Here is a 21,315-nt window from a genome sequence, read left to right as displayed (position 1 = left end):
TCTATCTCTCAAGTAGGGTTGGAAGTGAGTCAAATCAGCTCATAAGCCAACTTCAACTTGACTCGTTAATAACTCAATAAGCTAAACTCATGAACTAGTGAGCCAAAGTTGAGCATGAAATAGAGCTCATAAATTAAATGAGCCGAGCTTGAGTTTGGATAAGCTCAGCTCATCAGCTCGTGAGTTGGCTCAATTATAATTATATATATATTAATGATCTTAATTATTTAAAATTTTATGTTTATTTTTATATATAATTTTGACGTAGGACATAAATAAAAAATTTATAATTTATTGATAGATAAACAATATATAAAATTGATCTTTTTAAATATTTTTTAAAATATATAAGTTATAATTTATTGATATAAAATTATAGATTATGTTCTTATTATTTGAACCAACTCGTGAGTTCGAGTCAACTCGTGAGCTTTCGGTGAGTCGAGCTTGAGTTTAAGAAATAGACTCGATTGTTAATAAGTCGAGCTTGAATTTGGTCTAGCTCGACTCACTTTCAGCCCTACTCTCAAGTTTGTCATTACGTCGCTGAGTTCTGCCACAAAAAATTCTGTTATTGGAAGATGTTTTAATTTTTTTTCTTTTGAAATTTTATTTTTCATATTGAATATGTTATGAATTGTGTTGAATTATGTTGAATTGACTATTTTGTGATTATTATATTATGATTTTTTTTCAAAATTTTTTAAAGAGAGTACATGATACTTGTGGATATATATATGCATTTTTCGAGAGGATAATTACATAGAGATTTGAGACAAAGATAAAGATAAGACGGAAGACATTTTTTTAAAACGGAAGTGAGAGACAGAAAAGAAGACCCTTCACACCCCAACAAAAATTCATTACCATCTCTAATTAGCAACGAATATCTAATCTGGGCTGATTTGAGATGGGACACATAGAATTCATCTACGTTGAACCTTAAGGTAATGAACCTAAGTCGTATTTAGGACCCTAACAATAGTTCTATGTCGATTTTGCTCGCTTAAGGATCTTATTGGGCACAAATATATTTTGAATTAATGTTTTGAGTCATTACTGTAATAAATAGTATACTATTAAATTTTATTGCATTTAGTATATATAAAAGTTGGATATACTTACAAGATATTTTTTTTATTCAAATTAAGAAAATTTTTTAATTTTTTCTTTCTTTTAGTTTTAAATATTATTTACTAATATAATAATAAATAAATAATAATAATTCACATAATATATATATATATATATATATATTTATATCAAAGATTATTATATACGATAAATATTTTTTTGTAAAAATAATTTATGTGTAAATCAACTAATCTTTATAAGGTATAATTTAATGCATAATTTTTTTCTCTCAATATGGGTAAATTAATGAATTTAATATACAAAATGTGATTTATATTATTTAACATACGAAATAAATAACTTAAGCAATCATCTAGGACATAAATATAATAGTAAAATACTTACTTATTTATTAGTATTGAAAAAATATATAAATAGTATAAACTGATTTTTTTGGTTAAAAAATAATAATAAAAATTATTAATTAAGTTAATTACATAATAAAATTATTATAAATAATTTTTTAAATAATAATAAAAAATGAGATCATTATTTTTATACATTATAAAGTTTATAAAAAAATTTAAATAATAAATTAACTCTCAATAAATTATAAATTAGCTATGTCAAAAGCAATTATACATTAAATATTATTATATATATATATATATATATATATATATATATATATATTATCGATTATTAAATTACAATTAATTTCTAATCTAATTTAGGACAATTGAAATTTAAAGGATTAAAATTATTAAATATCGAATATTTTGTATATAACTATTTTTCTTTTGTTATTGAAATTTAAAAAAGGTGAGTTATTAATCAATTCTGAATTTAAATTTAAATGTATAAAAAAATAAAAAAATTATTTTAAATTTCATCTCATTGACTGGAATTAATTTTAAAATAAAAAATTATGTGGTATATTATATTATAAAATAGCGTAGTTATTTAATATTTTTAAGATAATTATTGTCAAATAATATGGTGTAAGAAATTGGTGAAAAATGTATTTATCAATGTAGGAAATAATAATTCATTTTTCATAAAATAAATTGTATATTGAATAATAAAAGTTATTATGGTTTCTCAACTCTTCACACAAACTAATATTTAACGATGGTATTTTGGTAATATTACCAAGGAATATTAATTAATTTAATAATTTTTGTAATAACATAGGTCTATAAATTTGAATACTTGAAAATTATATCATAAAATGTAAAATTTTAATTGGTAACAATGTTGACCATATTATTTTGACTTTAAAAATGAATATGATACCAACAAATAGAACTGTTAGAGATAAATTTTAATAAAGACAAATCTCTATAAGTATTGCTATCAATGAGAAATTAGTCTACTTTAAAGACAAATACTATTTTTTTTTTTTTACGATATTTTCTAACTCGGTAGGTCAAGAACTAATCCACCATAAATTAAAGCTCCATTTATTAAAAATTTGTCATTAGTCAATGAATTATTACGTACACAATGTAAAATTTAAATCTTTAATACTTACTTAAATAGACAAGTGAAATAATTACTCAACTTACCTTAATTAATCAAGACAAATATTAATTATTTTTAATATAAAAAATTATTAAATTTTAGTTTTAATTCTAATTTTGTAAAATATTTATAGTGATAATTATATATATTTTTTATTTAATTTCTTTTAATAAAATTTTTTATATATTTTTATGTATTATTTCATATCGTATATAGAAACATACACTAATTTGGAAAAAAAATATAAAAATGAGAATTAAACTTAGAACTCTAAATTTAAAAACATACGATATGTTATTCGAGTTATAGTTAATTGTATATACACTAATTTAAAAAAAATGTAAAAATGAGAATTAAACTTAGAATTCTAAATTTAAAAACATACTATACGTTATTTGAGTCATAGTTAATTGACGTAATATGAAGTTTCTTAGTATACGTAGAAGTTAGCAAAACTAACACAAAGATTATATCACTAACAAAAAAAAAAGTTTAATTTCTATACCCTAGGTATTAGTCTATTGATATAGAGATTTCTTCACATTTATATTTATTATTTAATTGGGTGTAGGTTTCTAACTTGGTTAAATCGAAACTTGATGTAATTAACAAATGCCACGTAAATTTTGTCCAGTTGTCCTAATCAATATAATATAAACTCATCAATATTATCTGGATTATTATATTTTTTATACTCCTTATTTTTAGTATTAAAAATAATAAAAAAATGTGAAAAATGTTTTTTATAATAAAAAAGAAAATTATGGAAAAATATACAAAAAGGAGTGCAAATCATTGTTTTTCTAAACTAATAACTAAGCGTGAACAAAAAGGGACAATACGAAGTTACGGACAGATAGATATTATTTTATAAAATTATGCTAGCTAATGATGATTTTTTTGAATAACATGAATAATTATTAATTAAATAAAAACATATGATATTTTTAAATTATTTATCTAAATTTTAATATTAAAATAATTATTCGTACACCTAGTAAAATAAACATTTAATATATTTACTTTTTATTTAATATTTTATAAAATTATTGTTTATATTATTTAGTATTTTTATTCTCTAACTTTTCTTATTTTATAACTTTGGTCAAAAGTCAAAACATACACATATATAATATATATATATATATATATATATATATATATATATATATAGGGGAGAGGGATGGGGATTGTAAAATCCAAATTGGTAGTCAGTCTGTAGAAAAAGCCCACAGAAACAAACGCAGACCAAATGAACAAGCTGATCTGATCGTAACAACGTTGTATTCATGGGCCTTAAAAACTCAGGCCTTTAACTCAAACATGCAAGGCCGAAAATGAAATGTCATTGCATTAAAAACTACCCCAACTCCTGACCATTTCTCTAAATGACTGCCTGTCGCTTATCAAAAACAAAATGTCATTGCAAGTGCAACCCCTGTCGATTGAGTCCATTGGACTTCCTGACCCTTCTGTTAAACTCTTCGTCAATAGATACCGACACAATCCTACATGTGATATTACTTGCTAACCTATTACTGTATAATTTGTTAAGAATTTGTTAAGGAGATATTGTCTCCTGCAGATTTAGTTGTTTACTTAATAAATTAATAGGGATTTAATTGTTCCCTTTTTTCCAAATAATAATTTCAAGTAGTGCTTAACAAATTACTTAATAAACCCACTAGTAATGCTCCTTGCACAAATGTGACAAATGGTAAATAACTAAATATCTTATCTGTGCACAGAGCAATATCAGAAGTTCAAAACAAGTGTTACAAAAAGTAGTCAATCTCTTTGGACTAAAATATCATATTAACCAGGAAGTGAGTATGTATACAAGTACAACAAATTTTTGAAGTGTGTGTGATTAATTATTAATCATTATAATAGTCCTTTAACAATAATATGATAATCATAGTCTATTTTCATTAGTTTCAAGTGCCAATTAACAATGTACACGCTCTATAATCAGCTCTATTTTCTTAGTAAAATTGTATAACGATAGATACACTTAATATGCATAAGTTCACCTCCGATAAAGTAGCTTCCATTGTGAAGAAAGAACAAATGACCAAATTTTTTGTTATTTAGTTTGTCAAGTGTAGATTAAGGATTGGGTGAATTTCACAAGGATTGTGTTGGCAGATGATAGGAAACTGAATAAATAGACATAAAAGAATATGAAGATAAAACCAAAGCAATTAAAGAACTTACGTTCCAGTGATAAAAACATTCTTTGATCTATGTAACCAACACCATCAAAGGAGAAAATAACTTGATTGTTTCTGTTATCTGTAGGACACATGAATTCTAGTTACTTGAGATCCTTGCATAATATAATCAATAAATATCGGACTATAGTTTTATCTAATGAGTAGCTTGTAGTGGAAAGACACAATAGACAAATGAAAAAACAATTCATGACCAAAAAAAAAAAAAAAAAGGAAAGAAAAAAAAAAAGACTGATCCTCATCTCACAATTTCTTGTTAGAAACATAATGTACAATATAACATGATATTGCTCATCTCACAATCAATGGAATCACAACAACACAACAGTTGAACAAATAAAACACCTATTTTTTGTACACTAATCCCCCCAAACCTTAAATCTTAGTCTACCATAAGAACAAAATAAATCATGCAATTGCAATGCATTCCTATGATCCCATCCATGGTTTTAAATTGCAATTGCACTCTGGATTAGTTTCATTTGGTTCTAGAGCATTGCTAGTAGGTGACACTATCTGAAATTGTTATTTAGAAAAATGGATAATTAAACTCCTATCAATTTATTAAAAAAAAAAGTCTAGGGCCAGCAGTTTTATTAAAATCTAGTTAGCAAAAAGAAGTGAGTAATCCTACACGGAAATACTAAATAAGTAAATATAGATGTAATCTCACACTATTAAAAATATTAATGATAACTAATTGATAACTATAAATTACAAAATTTGCTGTCCTAGCATTCCTCTTTATTAAATAGACAAAGATGAAATATCTCTAGCCAATTATACCATGACACATTAGCAAGTAACATTATACATAAAATTGTATTGTTATATGAGAATTTAATGAAAAGTATAGGTAGACAATAAAAATGCTATACAATGTGAATAATGGATATATCGGATGTTCAATTTACTAAGTGTGTGGATAATTATCCTAATATTAAGATTTAAGTAGATAATTTAGAGTGTAATGTATTTTTACTTTATTAGGCCAATTTTAAAACCTATTATTCATGTTATTCACAAAAATTATTTTCTACCTAACAAAGTCTTTACCAAAAGACCAAGATGTCCAACGGACTTAATTAACAGAGTCGTAATGGTATTTTGCTTTCGGTAAGGAGCGAATAGTCATTTAGTTAAATAATTAGGGGTTAGGATGAAGTTTTATTCAAAAAACAAAAGAAACATCTAAAATAAATTGAATTAAATTATTTTATTAAAGATAAAAGTTGACGTACAGTTATTTTTATCTGAAATTAATAATTAAGAATCAATATATAATAACTGAGTCAAACTTTGTTGTCAATTTAAAGACTGCAAGTAATTCGTAAACAAAAAAATAGAGGCATGTTGATATCTAACAGATTTAAGGGTATAAACTGCAGAATTCTGTATGTGCAGTTCTTGAAGAAAACAGAGAAGTAGAATTAAGCAACTCAGTTAGAAGAAGAAGATATTATGAATTTATAATAGTAATATAACAATTGTAATAAAGCCTGATAATTTATCTACTTTTGATTTTTGTATATAGTAGTACATACATGCCATTACAACAAAGAGTTAATTAAACTCACATTGCTCTAGCCACCACCGAAGCCGCCGCCACCACCTCCGCCGCCGCCACCATCTGTACCACCACCGGCACCACCGTCTCCGCCAAGTCCACTAAGACCAGATCTTCCGCCTCTGCGGCGGCGGGGATCGTCATCATCATCACCACAGGAAAATATTACCATGGATATGATCCAAAGCGAGAGAAAGAACATTCCCAATAGAGATAAGGCTCCTCCAGAATTATGCGTACCATCAACAATTTCGACCAATTCTCTGCTCATCTTTCAGCGATCCAAATCCAACCTTCTCTTGCAGAATTCTCCAGATCTTGATGCGTCCTCGATAACCACAAAGTTTGCTTAGCTACCATTTCCTACGTCAAAAAGGCCATACTCCGTTTTAATAATAAGAATTATTTGTATGTTAATTAATTAATTATATTCCCTGCCTCCTTCCATCAAATTTTAAATAAATTTGTTGCCTTTACAGTTTACATAGATGGAGTGGCGAATCTTAAGGAAAACTTTAATATATAATGTGTTTCAATTGTTTTTAACTATTCATTTTAATTATAAAAAATATATATAAGATATATAATTAATATTAACAATTAAAATTTATTAAAATACTGGTGTAGAAGTATACTTAAAAATTTTCTAATCTTATATCCTTTATAGTACACCTTTTCATAATAAAAATGATTAAAATAATAAAAATAAAAAATATACTTTTTATAATAATTAAAATCATCTTTGAAATATCACTCGTTTTATAAATTGATCTCCAAAAAATGTTTTAATTAAATTTATCTTTTAAAAATTTTAAATTAGTTACGTCAATTTTTCTGTCGGTCACTTATGTTGTTAACAACGTCAAAATTTGCTGAGGTGGCACATTAAATGACACCATCTCTAAATTTAGAGTTGATTTAATCTAATTTCATAAACTTATTGTTAGAAGCCAATTAAGACCGGTAAATATGTGTTGTACTATCATTTAATGTACTATATCAGCAAATTGTGACAAAATGACGAAATGACTGATATGATCAACTTAAAATATTTGAATAGTGAATTTAATTAAAAAAATCTTTGAAGTCTAATATAGAGAATAAATAATCTTTCATGACAAATTTAATCATTTATTTCATAAATAATATAAAATAATGCAAGTATTATTTTTGTATATATATTTAGTCTAGTAAAACTTATATTTATTTTTTTAACCAACTTGAGTCAATAGAGTAATCAACTTAATTATCAGTTTAAACAAGTGTGGTAGTTTAAATCTGATGTTGTGTATATATCAATCATTAACAAGCAATTAATCTTTAAAAAATTTTAAACCGGTAGCAGATTAATTCTTCTCTATGAATAAGAGAAATACCCTTAAAAAAACTTAGACGATTATTTTAATTTTGTTTATAATTTATCAAATTTAAAATGATATAAAGATAATATAGTATTAGAAAGAATATTGTAGAGCTGGATTGGGTAGATAACTAACCTAAAAGTAGCCACAAAGGTGTTTTGGTATTCAATGTATGATTGTGTGAGGCAACATATCTAGGATTGAGGATTTAGATGCTAACATTTGGCGGTGAATGGAGCACTCTTTGTAACGTGTTACAACTTTTTCTTTTTTCCTTTTCTCTCCAAAATGGTCGATGAATCATGGGAACCACGTTGCAATGTTATGAGGAAGTAGAACCCATCAAACTATATACATATATTAATATATAGGCAACTTTTGTCTCAACCAATCAAGGGTAAATGAAAGAATCCATTATAATATTTAAAACTATGAACTAATTTGGAAGAAACAATGGCCTTTTGGCTTGATCATGTTAAAGATTGATGTAATTTTACAAGGACAATCATTTTCTGTGTTATTGGAACAATTTGTTTCATTTACAATGTACAAAAAGTAACCATGTTCTATTGTTTTTTACAGTTGAGATGTGAAAGAGACTCATATTACTGATGCAAAAATCAGATTTTACCATGATGTTCAAGCTTCTGGAGTGCTTGTCAGTAGTTCCTGAGAGAAAAGAAGGACTGAATATTAGCAAAGTTTAGAAATTAACATATAATACTTGTAAAATAATTAACAACTATGCATAATTACCAATTTGTTTGCTTTTTATTTGGTTAACTATAGTTTGAAATAGATATTATAAGTTACTGAAAAATTACCTTAGGGAGCCTCTGATGTCCATGATGTACATTAGAGGATTTAACAATTGTTTCCCACTTAGGATACATTGATGAAGCTGTCTTATGAGTTTGACTTCTTGCACAAGTGTTTGTAGCAATGTTGTTTGTTCTTGATTGCAAGTTGCTTGTGGAAATTGTAGGTAGAGTGCGCTTAAGCCAAGACTCTGATGGAGCTTTCAGTGAAGGAAGTTCAAGTGAAACCTGCATATAGCTTGAATCATCATCATCATCTGTTTCTTTTTGGCCTAACTGAATAACACATTGGCCTTCTAAGTCAATTTTCCCATCTTCTCCAACTTTGGTAGCAACTTCTGTTGAGTTCAACTTCTTGGAATGTTTTGTCATTTCTATTATGTTCATATCACTACTAGAATTTTTAGAACTATCTCCTTTGTGGATGGTTTGATTCTTTACTTCAGAAGAGATTGAACTTGAATGCGACTTAACCTTGCGCAAAGAATCAACATATAGAGTTTTCTCAACCACAGGGAGTTCACTGGTTGATGATGGTTTATTGCAGCCTCTACAATGATGTGGATCAGTTCCATGTTTAGATTTCTCAGAAACACACAAGATGTCCTTTACTTCTGTGAAACCAGGTTGAGAATCTAATGACTTTTTCCAAGGAAAAGAAGTTTTAGCATGCTGCAAGAATAAGAAAAGTGAAAAATCAAGAATTGAAAGAAAAGCTGATAGTAGAAAGTTAGAAACAAATTAGTACCTCCTTTATAGTTTCACAATGGGAAGCAACTGATTTTGCTTGCATTCCATGAACTGCAGAACTTTGAGTCTTATCCTCATTTCTTGATCCTCCAATTGGACTAAGAAGGCATAGCTTAGGAAACAATCCACAACCAGTGGCCGTGAAGTTTTCGGCTCCATTGCAGTCTCCGGTTTTATCTTCGCCATAACGAGGCAGAGCTTTAGGCCTATGCTGACTAAGATGCAGGGAAATTTCTGGTCTCAAAACTTTCTTCACCTCTTTTCGTTGTTGTTCTTGTCCTACAATTGTCTTCCTGAAGAATGATGCATATGGCTGTGTTCCGGATGTCAAGGCCTTTGCTGCCGGCAAGAACCTGTCGATTATGAAATCGCGATTGCTGGACAATGATGATAAGCTTCTAGATTGTTCCAGGACCTCTTGATCATCAAAAACACTAGTAGTGCTCATGAAGAATGATTCAGTCCTTGAAAGTGTCTCAAGAGCATCTACAAAATTCTCATCATCTGAATCAGAACCTGCTACCTTTTCGTTTTCCTTAACTTCCTCTTTGTCCGAAATCCTTACAGAATCAGAAACATTATTGCTTCCACAAGTCGAAACTGCATCAAAACATTGCTTCCTATTTACCTTTGAAACCTTCCCTGGTGGAGGATTTGGAGTGATTAGACCATGTTTTTGTGAATTGCTCTGTTCTTTTGGTTTTCCAGGAGCTTTTTCCCACACAAATGGAACAGCACCTGCAGTTCTAACTGGACCTGACTTTAAATCTGATTTGTATAAAGGTGGAGAGGGTAATCTTGTTGATGAATTGCTATCTCTCTTGCTCCTTTTGGAGGACTTTGTCGATGAGTATCGCCGCACCGATAGAAGTGGCTGGCTAAGGTTTAACTGTTTTTCTTCCATTAGATCTTTGAGTAACATGTAGTGTAGTTTCTGCAGAACTCAGAAATCAAATGTAATTTGAAAATCAAACTAGGCATTTCCCAGCAACATGTAACAAATTTATCAAGAAAATTAAAATGATATTATGTTTTGGTTATAGATGAGTTCACATTATATCATTCAGCTTTGTAAATTGGTGCTATAAGAAAATTGAAAACAATATGGAATTGAAATTGGAAAAAGAATCCAATGCAGCAGAGGATAAAAGACAAAGGAACAGTTTCAAGAAAAAGAAGCTGCAGAATTTCAAGATTTTGGTCTTGTATGAGAATCAGAATCAAAACAAAGCATCAAAGAAATGCAAATTGCAGTTCTAATTGAGCCAAGACTATAGAACTTCATTGGACAAGAATTGTTACCAAGAAAATTCTGAATGCTGCATTGCAATTTAGAACCTAGAAGCATTCTCTCATTCCAAATAGAAACATGTGTTTCTTCTTATAGATTCCTTAATGTACAATCATCATCATCATCATCGTTTTACCAAAGCAAGAAACACCAACTAACACACTAACACAGAAAAAGTGAAAGAAAGAAAGAAAGAAAGAAAGAGAGTTTTAAGGGAAAGAACCTTTTGAAAACCTCACTGCTTTTTCTTCTTCCTTTGGAAAAGGCTAACCCTGAAGCAGTGTCGAAATTTTGGTGTCATGCACAAGAGAGCACCAGAGAAATGAAGGCAAAGAGATTAAGAAAGAAAAGAAAGGAATTTTTTGTTTTTTTAGAATAAACTATTTTGTACGCTTGTGTTTATAATACCATATACTTGGTTGGTTTCACAGGTAAATGCATAATAATGGTTCCTTTTTATTCAATTCAGCATTGAATTCTTTTGTGTGCAGACCAAAATAACAGAATGTAACTTATGTATAAGCACATTATGTTCTGATTAATTTTAGCTAGGTGCCACGTGGCGTGTGGGATCGTGTAACAATGAAGGTGAAGAAATCATGGTACAGAGTACAGACAAATAAAGTGATTGTAATAATGATATACTATATGGTCCAAGACTATGGATGAAATTAAAATTTGTTGCACAGGGCCAAAGGAAAAGACCAACCGTGTTTTACGTGTTAGGTCACTTAAGTAGTTAAGTGTATATATAAGATATGATCTTGTCCATTTCTTTATTTCTTCTTTAATTTCTTGCTAATAAAATTAGGAATATGCTAAATCAAAACTTGAAGGATTACTTTAAAACATTCCTTGTTAATATTGATATTTGATGTATGTTATACTTAAGAGAAACTACAGATTTATAGTGAGAGTAATTATACTTTAGGCCTCTTATGGGGAAAAAAAATAATTATGATATATATCTGTGCTTGGATACTATCGGAATATTTGCAGAGTAACAGGAAGGAATAAATTCTCCTTGTATGTACTGAAGGGAGATTATATATAGTTATAGTTATTCTCCCAAAATGAGAAGGATATTGCTGACATTACCAAAACAATTAATTTAAGAAAAGAACATCGCCATGGTGATTAGATTATAATTGTATAATATTTTTATTTTATCGCCATGGTGATATTGATGAAAGTTTTTATTTAAAAAAAAAAGTTTTTATTTAAAAAAAAAAGTTTTAGTTGGCACTTTTTTCCATTGATGAGAATTTTTTTATTTTAAATGATTTTTGAATTAAAAATTTAGTATTAATAAAAGAGTCAACCAACTAATTTTGTTATTTAGTATTATAGTTAAAGGTTAATTCTCTGTCTTTATTATATTTTTTCAGATTATTCTATTATTATTTATTACTCTCATTAGATATGCAATTCAATTTTGGATATTACATTTCATCTAGGTGGCTAGCAGACTAGTTTCTCTGGTCCCCTAAATAAACCTAGGTTGGAAGAAGAAATGAAAAAATAAAAAAATAAACGAACCCTAGTATGTTGTTGTAAAAATCAGACCGACCCGTTAGTCGAACCGAAATATCGGTCACCGGTCTACAAAACCGAACCGAATGGCAATAGGAATATATGGGTCTGAAAATTGGAATATATGATTGAACTAGTCCAACCCTGAATCGGACTCTAATACGGTTTGATCTACTGTTAAAAACTGCTCTTTTTGAACCGTTGAACTAGCCGATTCTAATGAAACATCACCGTTTAAGGTTCTGTGTCTAGGGATAAAAAAATCCTCCTCCTCCTTTAGTCATTTCTGATTTTTTCAGTTCCTCAGACTCTCTCCTCTCTCAACTCTCAACCCTAGGATATAGCCTCCGCCACCGCCGTAAGGAGAGACTCAGTGCTACCGCCGTCCATTGTGCTCAGGGGCCACCGTCACAGGGAGTGAAAAACTGCCATCGTTCGCTGCGTTGTAGTCGTGCTCTAAGTCTCCCCCTGTTCACTCTCACAGTCTCACCAATCGCAGCTTCTTCTTCGAGCTCGGTGTCTGACGTTGTCTTCTTCTACTCAGCCCCACTTCATATGGCTTCCCGTGGTGGCTCCGTGGACTGTGATAACTAAGAAGATTATAGCTGTTGTAGAAACTATTAGAAGCACCAAAACCCCAACAACTAATGCTACATTGCTACTACAGGAATAGGTACATTGTTTTTCTGCTTCTCAATTGTTTTGATATGTTGGTTGCATGATGATGCAGAACTACATAGGTATGGATTTTGCCCCATAATAGCATTTTCAGATTAAAATAAAATGATTAAAATTAGATCAAGAATTAAGAATATCTTTGATTACTAGTCATTAGAAACTTTAGACTTTGGATTTTTGACTATTTGATATTAACTAAGCATGCATGCCTCAATAATAGTGAACCTTTAATTTCTTTGATCTATTAAGGAGTTTACTGGGAACTAAACCAGTGAAGTTGTTATTCTCCAAGTTTCTGCGAAAATAGAAATTGCTATGACACCCTTTTTTTTTTTATAACCAAATAAACTGTACTTATCGTCTAAACAGGAGATTAACTTATAAAAATTTTAGTGATTGTAGCTGTATCAGAAAAATAAGGTATAAATCCACTTAAGCTATTATTTGATTAATCACTATTATATGTTTTAAAAATCGGTTCAAACTGGTCGGTCGAACCAATTAAATCGCAAACTGATGAGAATCACGGTTCGGTTAGATGCCAAAACCGCAAAAATTAAAAACTGGAGTTGAACTGCTAAACCGGCCGGTAACCGGTCAGTCGACCGAACCGGGACCCAGCCGGTTTTCTTATTTTGCCCAAACAACGCCAAAACGCAGCCGTTTAGCATTATGATCCCTAACCAGTAACCCTCCCAACCCTTACCAACCCTAACTCACTCCAGGTCTCCAACGGCGCAGCAGCAGCAGCACCCACTCTCTCCCTCGTCCCTCCCATCACCCTCGAGCTAGTCGTTCCTCTCAACGCCGGCCATCTCAGTCCCTCCCTTTCGTTCAGCCGCCGGACTGATCTTGACGCCGTCGCAAGTTGGAGCTTCGAAGCTCACTCGGTCCCTCACTCCTGCTCGTGCAGCTAACGTCTCAGACTCTCAGCAGTGGAAGCACAGTCGCCGGGCTCGCCTCCTGCCTCCATCGCGAAGCTCTCTTCCACCGTCGCCGGCGCCATCTCTGTTCCTCCGTCGCAAGCTCTGTTCCTGCCTCCGTCGCCAGCTCTGTTCTATGCTTCATTGCTTCTAGCTTCTAGGTATTTTTTTTTTAACAATAATTGTTGAATAATTATTGTTGAATAATCTGTGAACTTGTTATGGGTTGAATAATTGTTAATTAATTTGTGAATTACTAGGTTGAATAATAGGTTGAATAATTGTTCTTAATTAATCTGTGAACTTTGCTGTTTTTTTCCCCTCCAACCCCCCTCTTTTATCTGTTGTATTTTATTTAATTTCTTGGTGAATATATGCATGAAAATGGTGACATGGAAAATCAAATCAGAATGATATCTTCTACTCTATGATCGGAAATATGAAACACAGAAACTGTTTGTATTGGTGGTGAAATTCTGGATATGTCGTTTCCTATAATCTTTTATGAGTTGTAGTGCATCATTGCAGTATTAACTTTGACTTCATCTAGTAAGAAAAGTCTGTTCTAAAAATCAACGAGCCATTGTTCTGGGGAACAATTGTTATGTTTTCACCATATGTGAAGGCATTCTGCATTAACCATTGTGTTGCTGCTGATAGTTCTTTGAATAATCAAAGTGGTTTTGATCACCAGGAGTGGAAATAATTTAACAGTAGTATGCTTCAAAGTTTCAGAATTTTTCCTGAGTTGTATTTTCTGGAATGCGTGTTTGTTTGGTTTATTTTAAAATATCATGTATCTGTGTAATCGTATTTATAAAACAAACATAACTAGGTTATATAATGTTAATTTTGCAAGTCCAGCCCTTCTTATATCATGTTATCTGGATGGAAGTCAGATTTAGGGTCATAACCTTGATTTATCATGCATATATATTAAAAAGATAGATTTTTGTGCGATTGCTTTGCACATGTTCTTGAACACACTTTATAATGAAGCTTCTACTTCTATATGTATGTAAAACTGACCATGCACTAATGGGGAGCAAGTTGGTTGAAATTCGACATGTAATGGTTGAAGAAATCATGAAGACTTGTTGAATAATATGCTCAACAGAAGTGTCAGTTACATATCTTACAGAAGTTACAATTTATGTACTCTAAAATTATAATTTGTGTACTCTCATGCAGAGGTTACAATTGGTCAGAAGTATCTGTAGTTATATTTAGTTATTAGAAGAAAATAACTTCTATTAGGGATCTATGGTAATTTTTTTAATTATTATAAAACGGTTTTTTCAGTTCAACCACGGTCGAATCGGTTGAACCTATAAACCAGTGAACCAGTGAACCAGTAACTAGAATGGTTCGATAACCGGTTCGGTTTTCAGAACCTTGCTATGTCAACTTGAAAGTAATTGTGTGCAAAGTTTGAATGTTGTTAATTTCACATTGCAAAGTTTGAACTTGTGATTTTAATTTACTGATTATTGATTTTGAAAGTATTGTGAATATTGATTAATGATGTGTTGCTGAGTTTTTGTGTTTGTTTTACTGTTTTGTGATTTAATTTTTACTTAGATTGTGACTGCCTTAGTGATTTATTGATTTCAATTATGGATAATAGTATGAACCAAGAAACATTTGCGAATATACATCTGTGGATAATAATTTTGGCTGCTAATCTTCCCATTTTGAACGATACGGCTAATCTTAATGCAGGGAAGATGAATAACTGGTAGTGGTTGTAACGGAAGCAATTTAACTAACTTCTTTCAATGGAATCTCCTCTCTCTCTTGAATTCTGGAAACAGCATCATGGGTTTGCTTAAGCTAAGGCTTAATTATAATGCTTCTTCTGCTGCTATTCACTCTCCTTTCTCTTTCAACAATCACTCATCTATCACACTTTCTTCTGATCAGTTCAATTCTTTCCTCATTTCATTTCATGTAATCATATATTCATGTTCTTTTTCTCTTCCATAATTAGCTGCTCTTTTTATTCGTTAAAAAATTAATTTGCTTATTTATTTATTTATTTATTTATTAATTCAATTTGCATACTTATTTATTTATTTATTTATAATTATGTTTTAGAGTGTTTATTTATAATTTATTATTTTTATTATAAAACGATTTTTCCGGTTAGATGACAGTTAAACCGGTTGGACCAGTAAACTAGTGAACCAATGACTAGAGCGGTTCGATGACCGGTCCGGTTTTCAGAACCTTGATCAGACTTGCATCCCCAACCTCAGTCGCGCTCTCATCTCACTCTCACAGGCTCTCACACTCTCACCTCTCTACCTCACTCACCTTCACCACACAGTCACCGCCTCGTCTCCGCGCCTCTCGCCGGAAACTCTGCCTCGTCTCTGTGCCGCCAGTTGTTGATCGTCGTCCGCGCCCCTGCTCGCCTCCGTCTGTGTCGTCCCGGCCGTGTTGGCTCCGCTGTGGCACGCCTTCTCTGCATCCGCCTCCGCTTCGTGCCTCCTCTGTCTCTTCTTCCTCCGTTGTTGCCCTCGTGTTGGCTCCCTCCTCTGCCGGGTCTGCTCTGCTTGTGCCGGAGCCCTGCTCATGCGGCCACCCTCTCCTCGCCAGTGGCCTGCCTCTGCAACGGTGGAACGGCCCCAACCCGTCCCTGACTGCTGACTTTTGTTCTACTTCTGGCCTTCTGCAGTGTAGAGGTGAGGTTTTTTTTTTTTTAAAGTTATTCTATGTTACTTTTTTTGGACTTGCTTTTTGCTGTTTTAATGTAGGTTTAGAAGAGACAAATTGATGCTAATTGTATTTGTACTTAAAAATGATTGATTAATTTGTAATAGGTTTAGATAAATTGTAAAACTCAAGTTCAAAAAATTAATATATATTTATAGATGATGGTGCAATGGTGCATTTGGAGTTACAATTGAATAAATAACATGACTTGGATGTTAGCATAATTTGACATCAGTAACCTGTGTAGTTCTATCTTACCACATCATAGTTTAACTTGTGCATTTATGTAAATCCCCAGAGCATTATGGGCAAGGATGTGAACATAAGATGTTTGTCCATTACAAGAATGCTTAAGTTATTTGATTACTTCATGGATATGCAGTATAAACCTTGTCCACTTATGCAATACTGAAGATAAATTCTGTCATTTAACCTAGTTTTTGTTTTCCTTGTATTTCTAGACCATGAATCAGTATTCTGCATCATTGATGTACAAGGATGCGTCATGTACAATTTTCATTAATGGAAAATGGATCCCTGTTGGAAATGATATATAGAAATTCTCAATAGTCAACCTCTTATCATGTGGTTTCTTTCTTTCAGAAAGTAATGGAAGATTACCTGCCCCACACATTTAGTATCATCTGTTGTAAATGTGGATGATTTTGACTTACATTGTCTTTGCTTACTTATATCCTATGAGCTCCAAATATGGATTTTTTTATTAGTGAAAATGGATCGGTCAAAACCAAACCATTAGTCCATTTATATGATAAAAATTGTATTTGAAAAGTTCAGTTCATGCATGGCCTAATTAATAAATATGACCTCCATTAAGAAATAAATGTCCACTTTTGAAATTTTACTTTTTCATAAATAATTGAACGTGATGGCTAATGGATCAATGAACGATTTTACAACCTTAACAGATTTATATATGATATATGGATGGGGATGAGGCAATTCTAACAAAATTGCAAGCCTCATTTTTATATGGTGATTTTATTGCCTCTTAGTTGTACTTGTACATGCTTTTCATTTGTTATGCGATTTTGAAAATTCTATTTCTTTTTGTTTGGTAATGTTGATTTCTCATTTTCATATTTTGTTATGACTCATTCAGGCTGCAGCTTGGTACAATTGAAGCTGCTGAAGTTTATATTTCAATGATTTGCAATTAAAGGACTATCTTTAGCTTGATATGTCTCTTATGGGTTAAGAACTGTGGCAAGATGGTTTTAATTTCCAAACATAAAAGATCATGGACGAGACACAAGAAGATGCAGGCCCGTCAGAGCAAGGGTCCTCTAATGTTTCATGGTGGCCTTCTGACTTTGTTGAAAAATTTGGATCTGTTTCATCGGCCTTAAACAATAAAGAACCCCCTAGACATTCTGGTAATGATATTTTGTCACCTAGAAAGCATCAGAAATTGTCTGGAGCACAGGGATTCAACAAGATCCAATTCCAAATGAATTTTATTCAATCATTCCGGTGAGGATTTATTATGCCATTTTTATTTGGTTGTAGTTTTACATTGTTCAATAGTGGTTCTCATCCATGAATCACGACATGCAAGCATGAGTTGCGCGCGCGAGGCCAAAAAACTCCATGCCCGCATTGTGAAGACCAAAGGATCTTGGCACTCAGACAACTCCTCCATTCTCTCACTCTACACCAACCTCAACCTCTTCCATGATTCAATCCTCCTCTTCCGTTCCCTTCGTTCCCCTCCTCCTCTTGCTTGGAGCTCCATCATCAAGTGCTACACTTTCCATGGCTTCTTCCACCATTCCTTCTCTTCCTTTAGTCAAATGAGGGCACTTGGCATTCGCCCTAACCGCCACGTCTTCCCTTCTCTCCTTAAAGCCTGCGCCCTCTTGAAGGACTTCTACCTCGGCCAATCTCTTCATGCCTGCATCCTTCGCCTCGGCTTCGATTTTGATTTGTACACAGCCAATGCCTTGATGAATATGTACTCTAAGTTTCATGGCTTGGGGGGCTGTGCAGGTAAGGTGCTTGATGGATTGTCTGAGAGAGGCAGAGCCAACTGCAGCACCATGGCTGTTGTCACTATGAACATAGATAATGTCAGAAAGGTATTTGATAGAATGCCGGTGAGGGATGTTGTTTCTTGGAGCACTGTCATTGCTGGAAATGCTCAAAATGGCATGTATGAGGAAGCGTTGGCCTTGGTCAGGGAGATGGCTGGAGCCCACTTGAAGCCTGATGCCTATACTTTGTCAAGCATTCTCCCTATCTTTGCAGAGCATGCTGATCTTATTAAAGGAAAGGAGATTCATGGATATGCTATCAGAAATGGGTTGGATGCGGATGTTTTCATTGGAAGCAGCTTAATTGACATGTACGCAAAATGTACTCGCGTCGAATACTCGCTTCGTTCCTTCTACCTCTTGCCCAAGAGAGATGCTATTTCCTGGAACTCTATCATTGCAGGCTCTGTGCAGAATGGTAAATTCGATCAGGGGCTCATGTTCTTCCGCCAAATGTTGAAGGACAAAGTCAAACCCATGCATGTTTCCTTCTCCAGTGTAATACCGGCTTGTGCTCACTTGACTGCCCTCAGTTTGGGGAAACAGATCCATGGATATATAATTAGAATTGGATTTGATGATAATAAATTTATAGCGAGCTCTCTGATGGATATGTATGCCAAATGTGGCAACATCAAGATGGCTAGATATATTTTTGACAAAATAGAGGCGAATGACATGGTATCATGGACCGCCATCATTATGGGATGCGCTATGCATGGCCATGCTCTTGATGCAGTTTCCTTCTTTCAGCAGATGCTAATGGATGGAGTAGAGCCCAACTATGTGGCATTTATGGCTGTTCTAACGGCTTGCAGTCATGCAGGGTTGGTAGATGAAGCTTGGAAGTATTTCTACAGTATGGAACAGGAGTTTGGTATTACTCCTGGCCTGGAGCACTATGCTGCTGTTGCCGACTTGCTTGGCAGAGCTGGAAGATTGGAGGAAGCCTATGACTTTATCTGCAAAATGAGAGTTCAACCGACCGGAAGTGTATGGTCGACATTGTTGGCTGCTTGTAGGGCTCATAAGAATGTTGAATTAGCCGAGAAGGTTCTCGACAAGATAATTTTGGTCGATCCTGAAAACATAGGTGCTTATATTTTGATGTCAAACATCTATTCATCAGCTCAAAGATGGAAAGATGCTTCAAAGTTGAGAACCTACATGAGGAAAAAGGGCTTGAAGAAGACTCCAGCATGCAGCTGGATTGAAGTTGGAAACAAAGTCCATACTTTTACGGCTGGAGATAAATCACATCCATATTACGACAAAATAAACGAGGCATTGTATGTATTATTGAAGCAGATGGAAAAAGAAGGTTATGTTCTTGACACAAGTGAGGCACTTCATGATGTTGATGAGGAACACAAACGTGACTTGTTACTCACCCACAGTGAGAGGCTTGCTATAGCATTTGGCATCATTAGCACTCCTGCAGGTACAACTATCCGTGTAATAAAGAATATTCGGGTTTGTGTGGACTGCCATACAGCAATTAAGTTTATTGCAAAGATTGTTAGCAGGGAAATCATTGTCAGGGATAATAGCAGATTTCACCATTTTAAGAATGGATCTTGTTCATGTGGAGATTATTGGTAATATTAATGTAGCAACTATGGTTGAAGTCCCAGAATATAGTGGTTTTTTATTCTTAAGTTTATAATTGAAAAGAATTAACCTCCATGACCTGATCCTTTACTTGTGCTATTCTATAATCTTCTATCTCTCTCTCTCTCTCACACACACAAACACACACACAGCACCATTGCTTCACAGTATTACAGAGTCATGTTAACATGGCACCAGGACTTTTGCACTTGAGAACATTGAGTAAGTTCTGAGAGTCAAAGTTTGCATTTTTGCAATGAGGGCGTGGAGGGTTCATCCACCACATGGCGTTTTGAAGTGGGGTTTTATTTGGATGAGTTTTTGTTTCATTGTATTCAAAGTTGGACCACTCTCCCAATGGCCGTTGAAGGAGGCCACATTCATTCTCCATGTCTCCATGTGAATGCTTTTGCTCTCTGGCTGAGTATCCCTTCAATCCTTTGGGTAAGTTTCTCCCCTTCTCTTCCGTTTGAAACGCACATACACACAATTAGTTTAGAGCTTCTTACTCAAATTACGATGGTCTAAACTTCTACTGATATTGATTGATTTACTTTTAAATATACTATTATTATTTTGAGAGAGAATACAGATTTATAGTGAGAGACAGAGTAATTAAAACTTCGGTTTCGCTATAGAACCAACTAGTAGTGTAGCCAACTAGAACCAAGTAATTGAAAAACAAAAAAATTGGCTTGAGTTGGCTTATACTGTAGTTAGATCCCTAGACATTTTCTTAAAATTTAGGCCTCTTGTCATAAACAAAAAATAATTATGATTTATGTCTGCTTGCCTGCTTGGATACTATCCGAATAGTTGCAGGGCAACGGAAAGGAATAAATTCTCCTTGTATGTACTGAACGGAGATTATATATAGTTAGAAGGATATTGCTGACATTACGAAAACAATTAATTTAAGAAAAGAAACATCACACTGGGGATTTGATTACAATTGTATGTTATTTTCTATTATTATTATTATTATTAATTACGCATGCATGTGCCCACATCTGCTACAAAATTTCTAAACAATTTGATTTTACTTTCTACAGGTGTCATGAAATATAGCACGTTACCTTGCTCGGGATCATACACGAGATGGTTTCATGATTCACTTCACATGTTAGTGACCACACACATACATTGCACTAACGAATTAAAAAGTAACAACATATATAA

General features: G+C 32.6%; 2 protein-coding genes and 1 long non-coding RNA gene across 7 annotated transcripts; 1 reads left to right on the top strand and 2 right to left on the bottom strand.

Annotated features, from left to right (window-relative positions):
• Window positions 1-4,669: 4,669 nt before the first annotated feature.
• On the bottom strand, window positions 4,670-6,873 carry LOC148547269 (uncharacterized). Its single transcript, XR_015895982.1, has 2 exons — window positions 6,410-6,873; window positions 4,670-4,893 (listed from the first exon to the last, which is right to left on the bottom strand). It is a non-coding gene; the product is annotated as an uncharacterized LOC148547269 (long non-coding RNA).
• Window positions 6,874-8,200: 1,327 nt separating this feature from the next.
• Window positions 8,201-10,974, bottom strand: LOC107612097 (uncharacterized). 4 transcript variants are annotated; one of them, XM_088496079.1, is made up of 4 exons: window positions 10,843-10,974; window positions 9,327-10,262; window positions 8,585-9,250; window positions 8,201-8,429 (listed from the first exon to the last, which is right to left on the bottom strand). In XM_088496079.1, exons 2-4 carry the CDS (start codon window positions 10,248-10,250, stop codon window positions 8,400-8,402), a joined length of 1,620 nt encoding a protein of 539 aa, XP_088352205.1. In that variant the 5' UTR covers window positions 10,251-10,262; window positions 10,843-10,974; the 3' UTR covers window positions 8,201-8,399. The 4 variants fall into 4 exon arrangements, with proteins under 4 accessions (XP_088352205.1, XP_088352207.1, XP_088352206.1 ...); XM_088496081.1 differs by having other exon boundaries at window positions 8,585-9,220; XM_088496080.1 differs by lacking the exon at window positions 10,843-10,974 and adding an exon at window positions 10,631-10,797.
• A 2,569-nt stretch (window positions 10,975-13,543) lies between these two features.
• Window positions 13,544-20,209, top strand: LOC110265710 (putative pentatricopeptide repeat-containing protein At3g23330). Of its 2 annotated transcripts, XM_088497393.1 has the most exons (4): window positions 13,544-13,914; window positions 15,476-15,703; window positions 15,903-16,440; window positions 17,595-20,209. In XM_088497393.1, the coding sequence occupies exon 4, from the start codon at window positions 18,052-18,054 to the stop codon at window positions 20,125-20,127; it is 2,076 nt and encodes a 691-aa protein (XP_088353519.1). In that variant the 5' UTR covers window positions 13,544-13,914; window positions 15,476-15,703; window positions 15,903-16,440; window positions 17,595-18,051; the 3' UTR covers window positions 20,128-20,209. The 2 variants fall into 2 exon arrangements, with proteins under 2 accessions (XP_088353519.1, XP_088353520.1); XM_088497394.1 differs by lacking the exon at window positions 15,476-15,703 and having other exon boundaries at window positions 13,565-13,914.
• Window positions 20,210-21,315: the final 1,106 nt, after the last annotated feature.

The sequence above is a fragment of the Arachis ipaensis genome, chromosome B8, assembly GCF_059453495.1.
Source record: "Arachis ipaensis isolate K30076 ecotype BB chromosome B8, ASM5945349v1, whole genome shotgun sequence".
In the NCBI taxonomy this organism is placed as follows: domain Eukaryota; kingdom Viridiplantae; phylum Streptophyta; class Magnoliopsida; order Fabales; family Fabaceae; genus Arachis; species Arachis ipaensis.
This window is presented reverse-complemented; position numbering and strand designations above follow the sequence as displayed.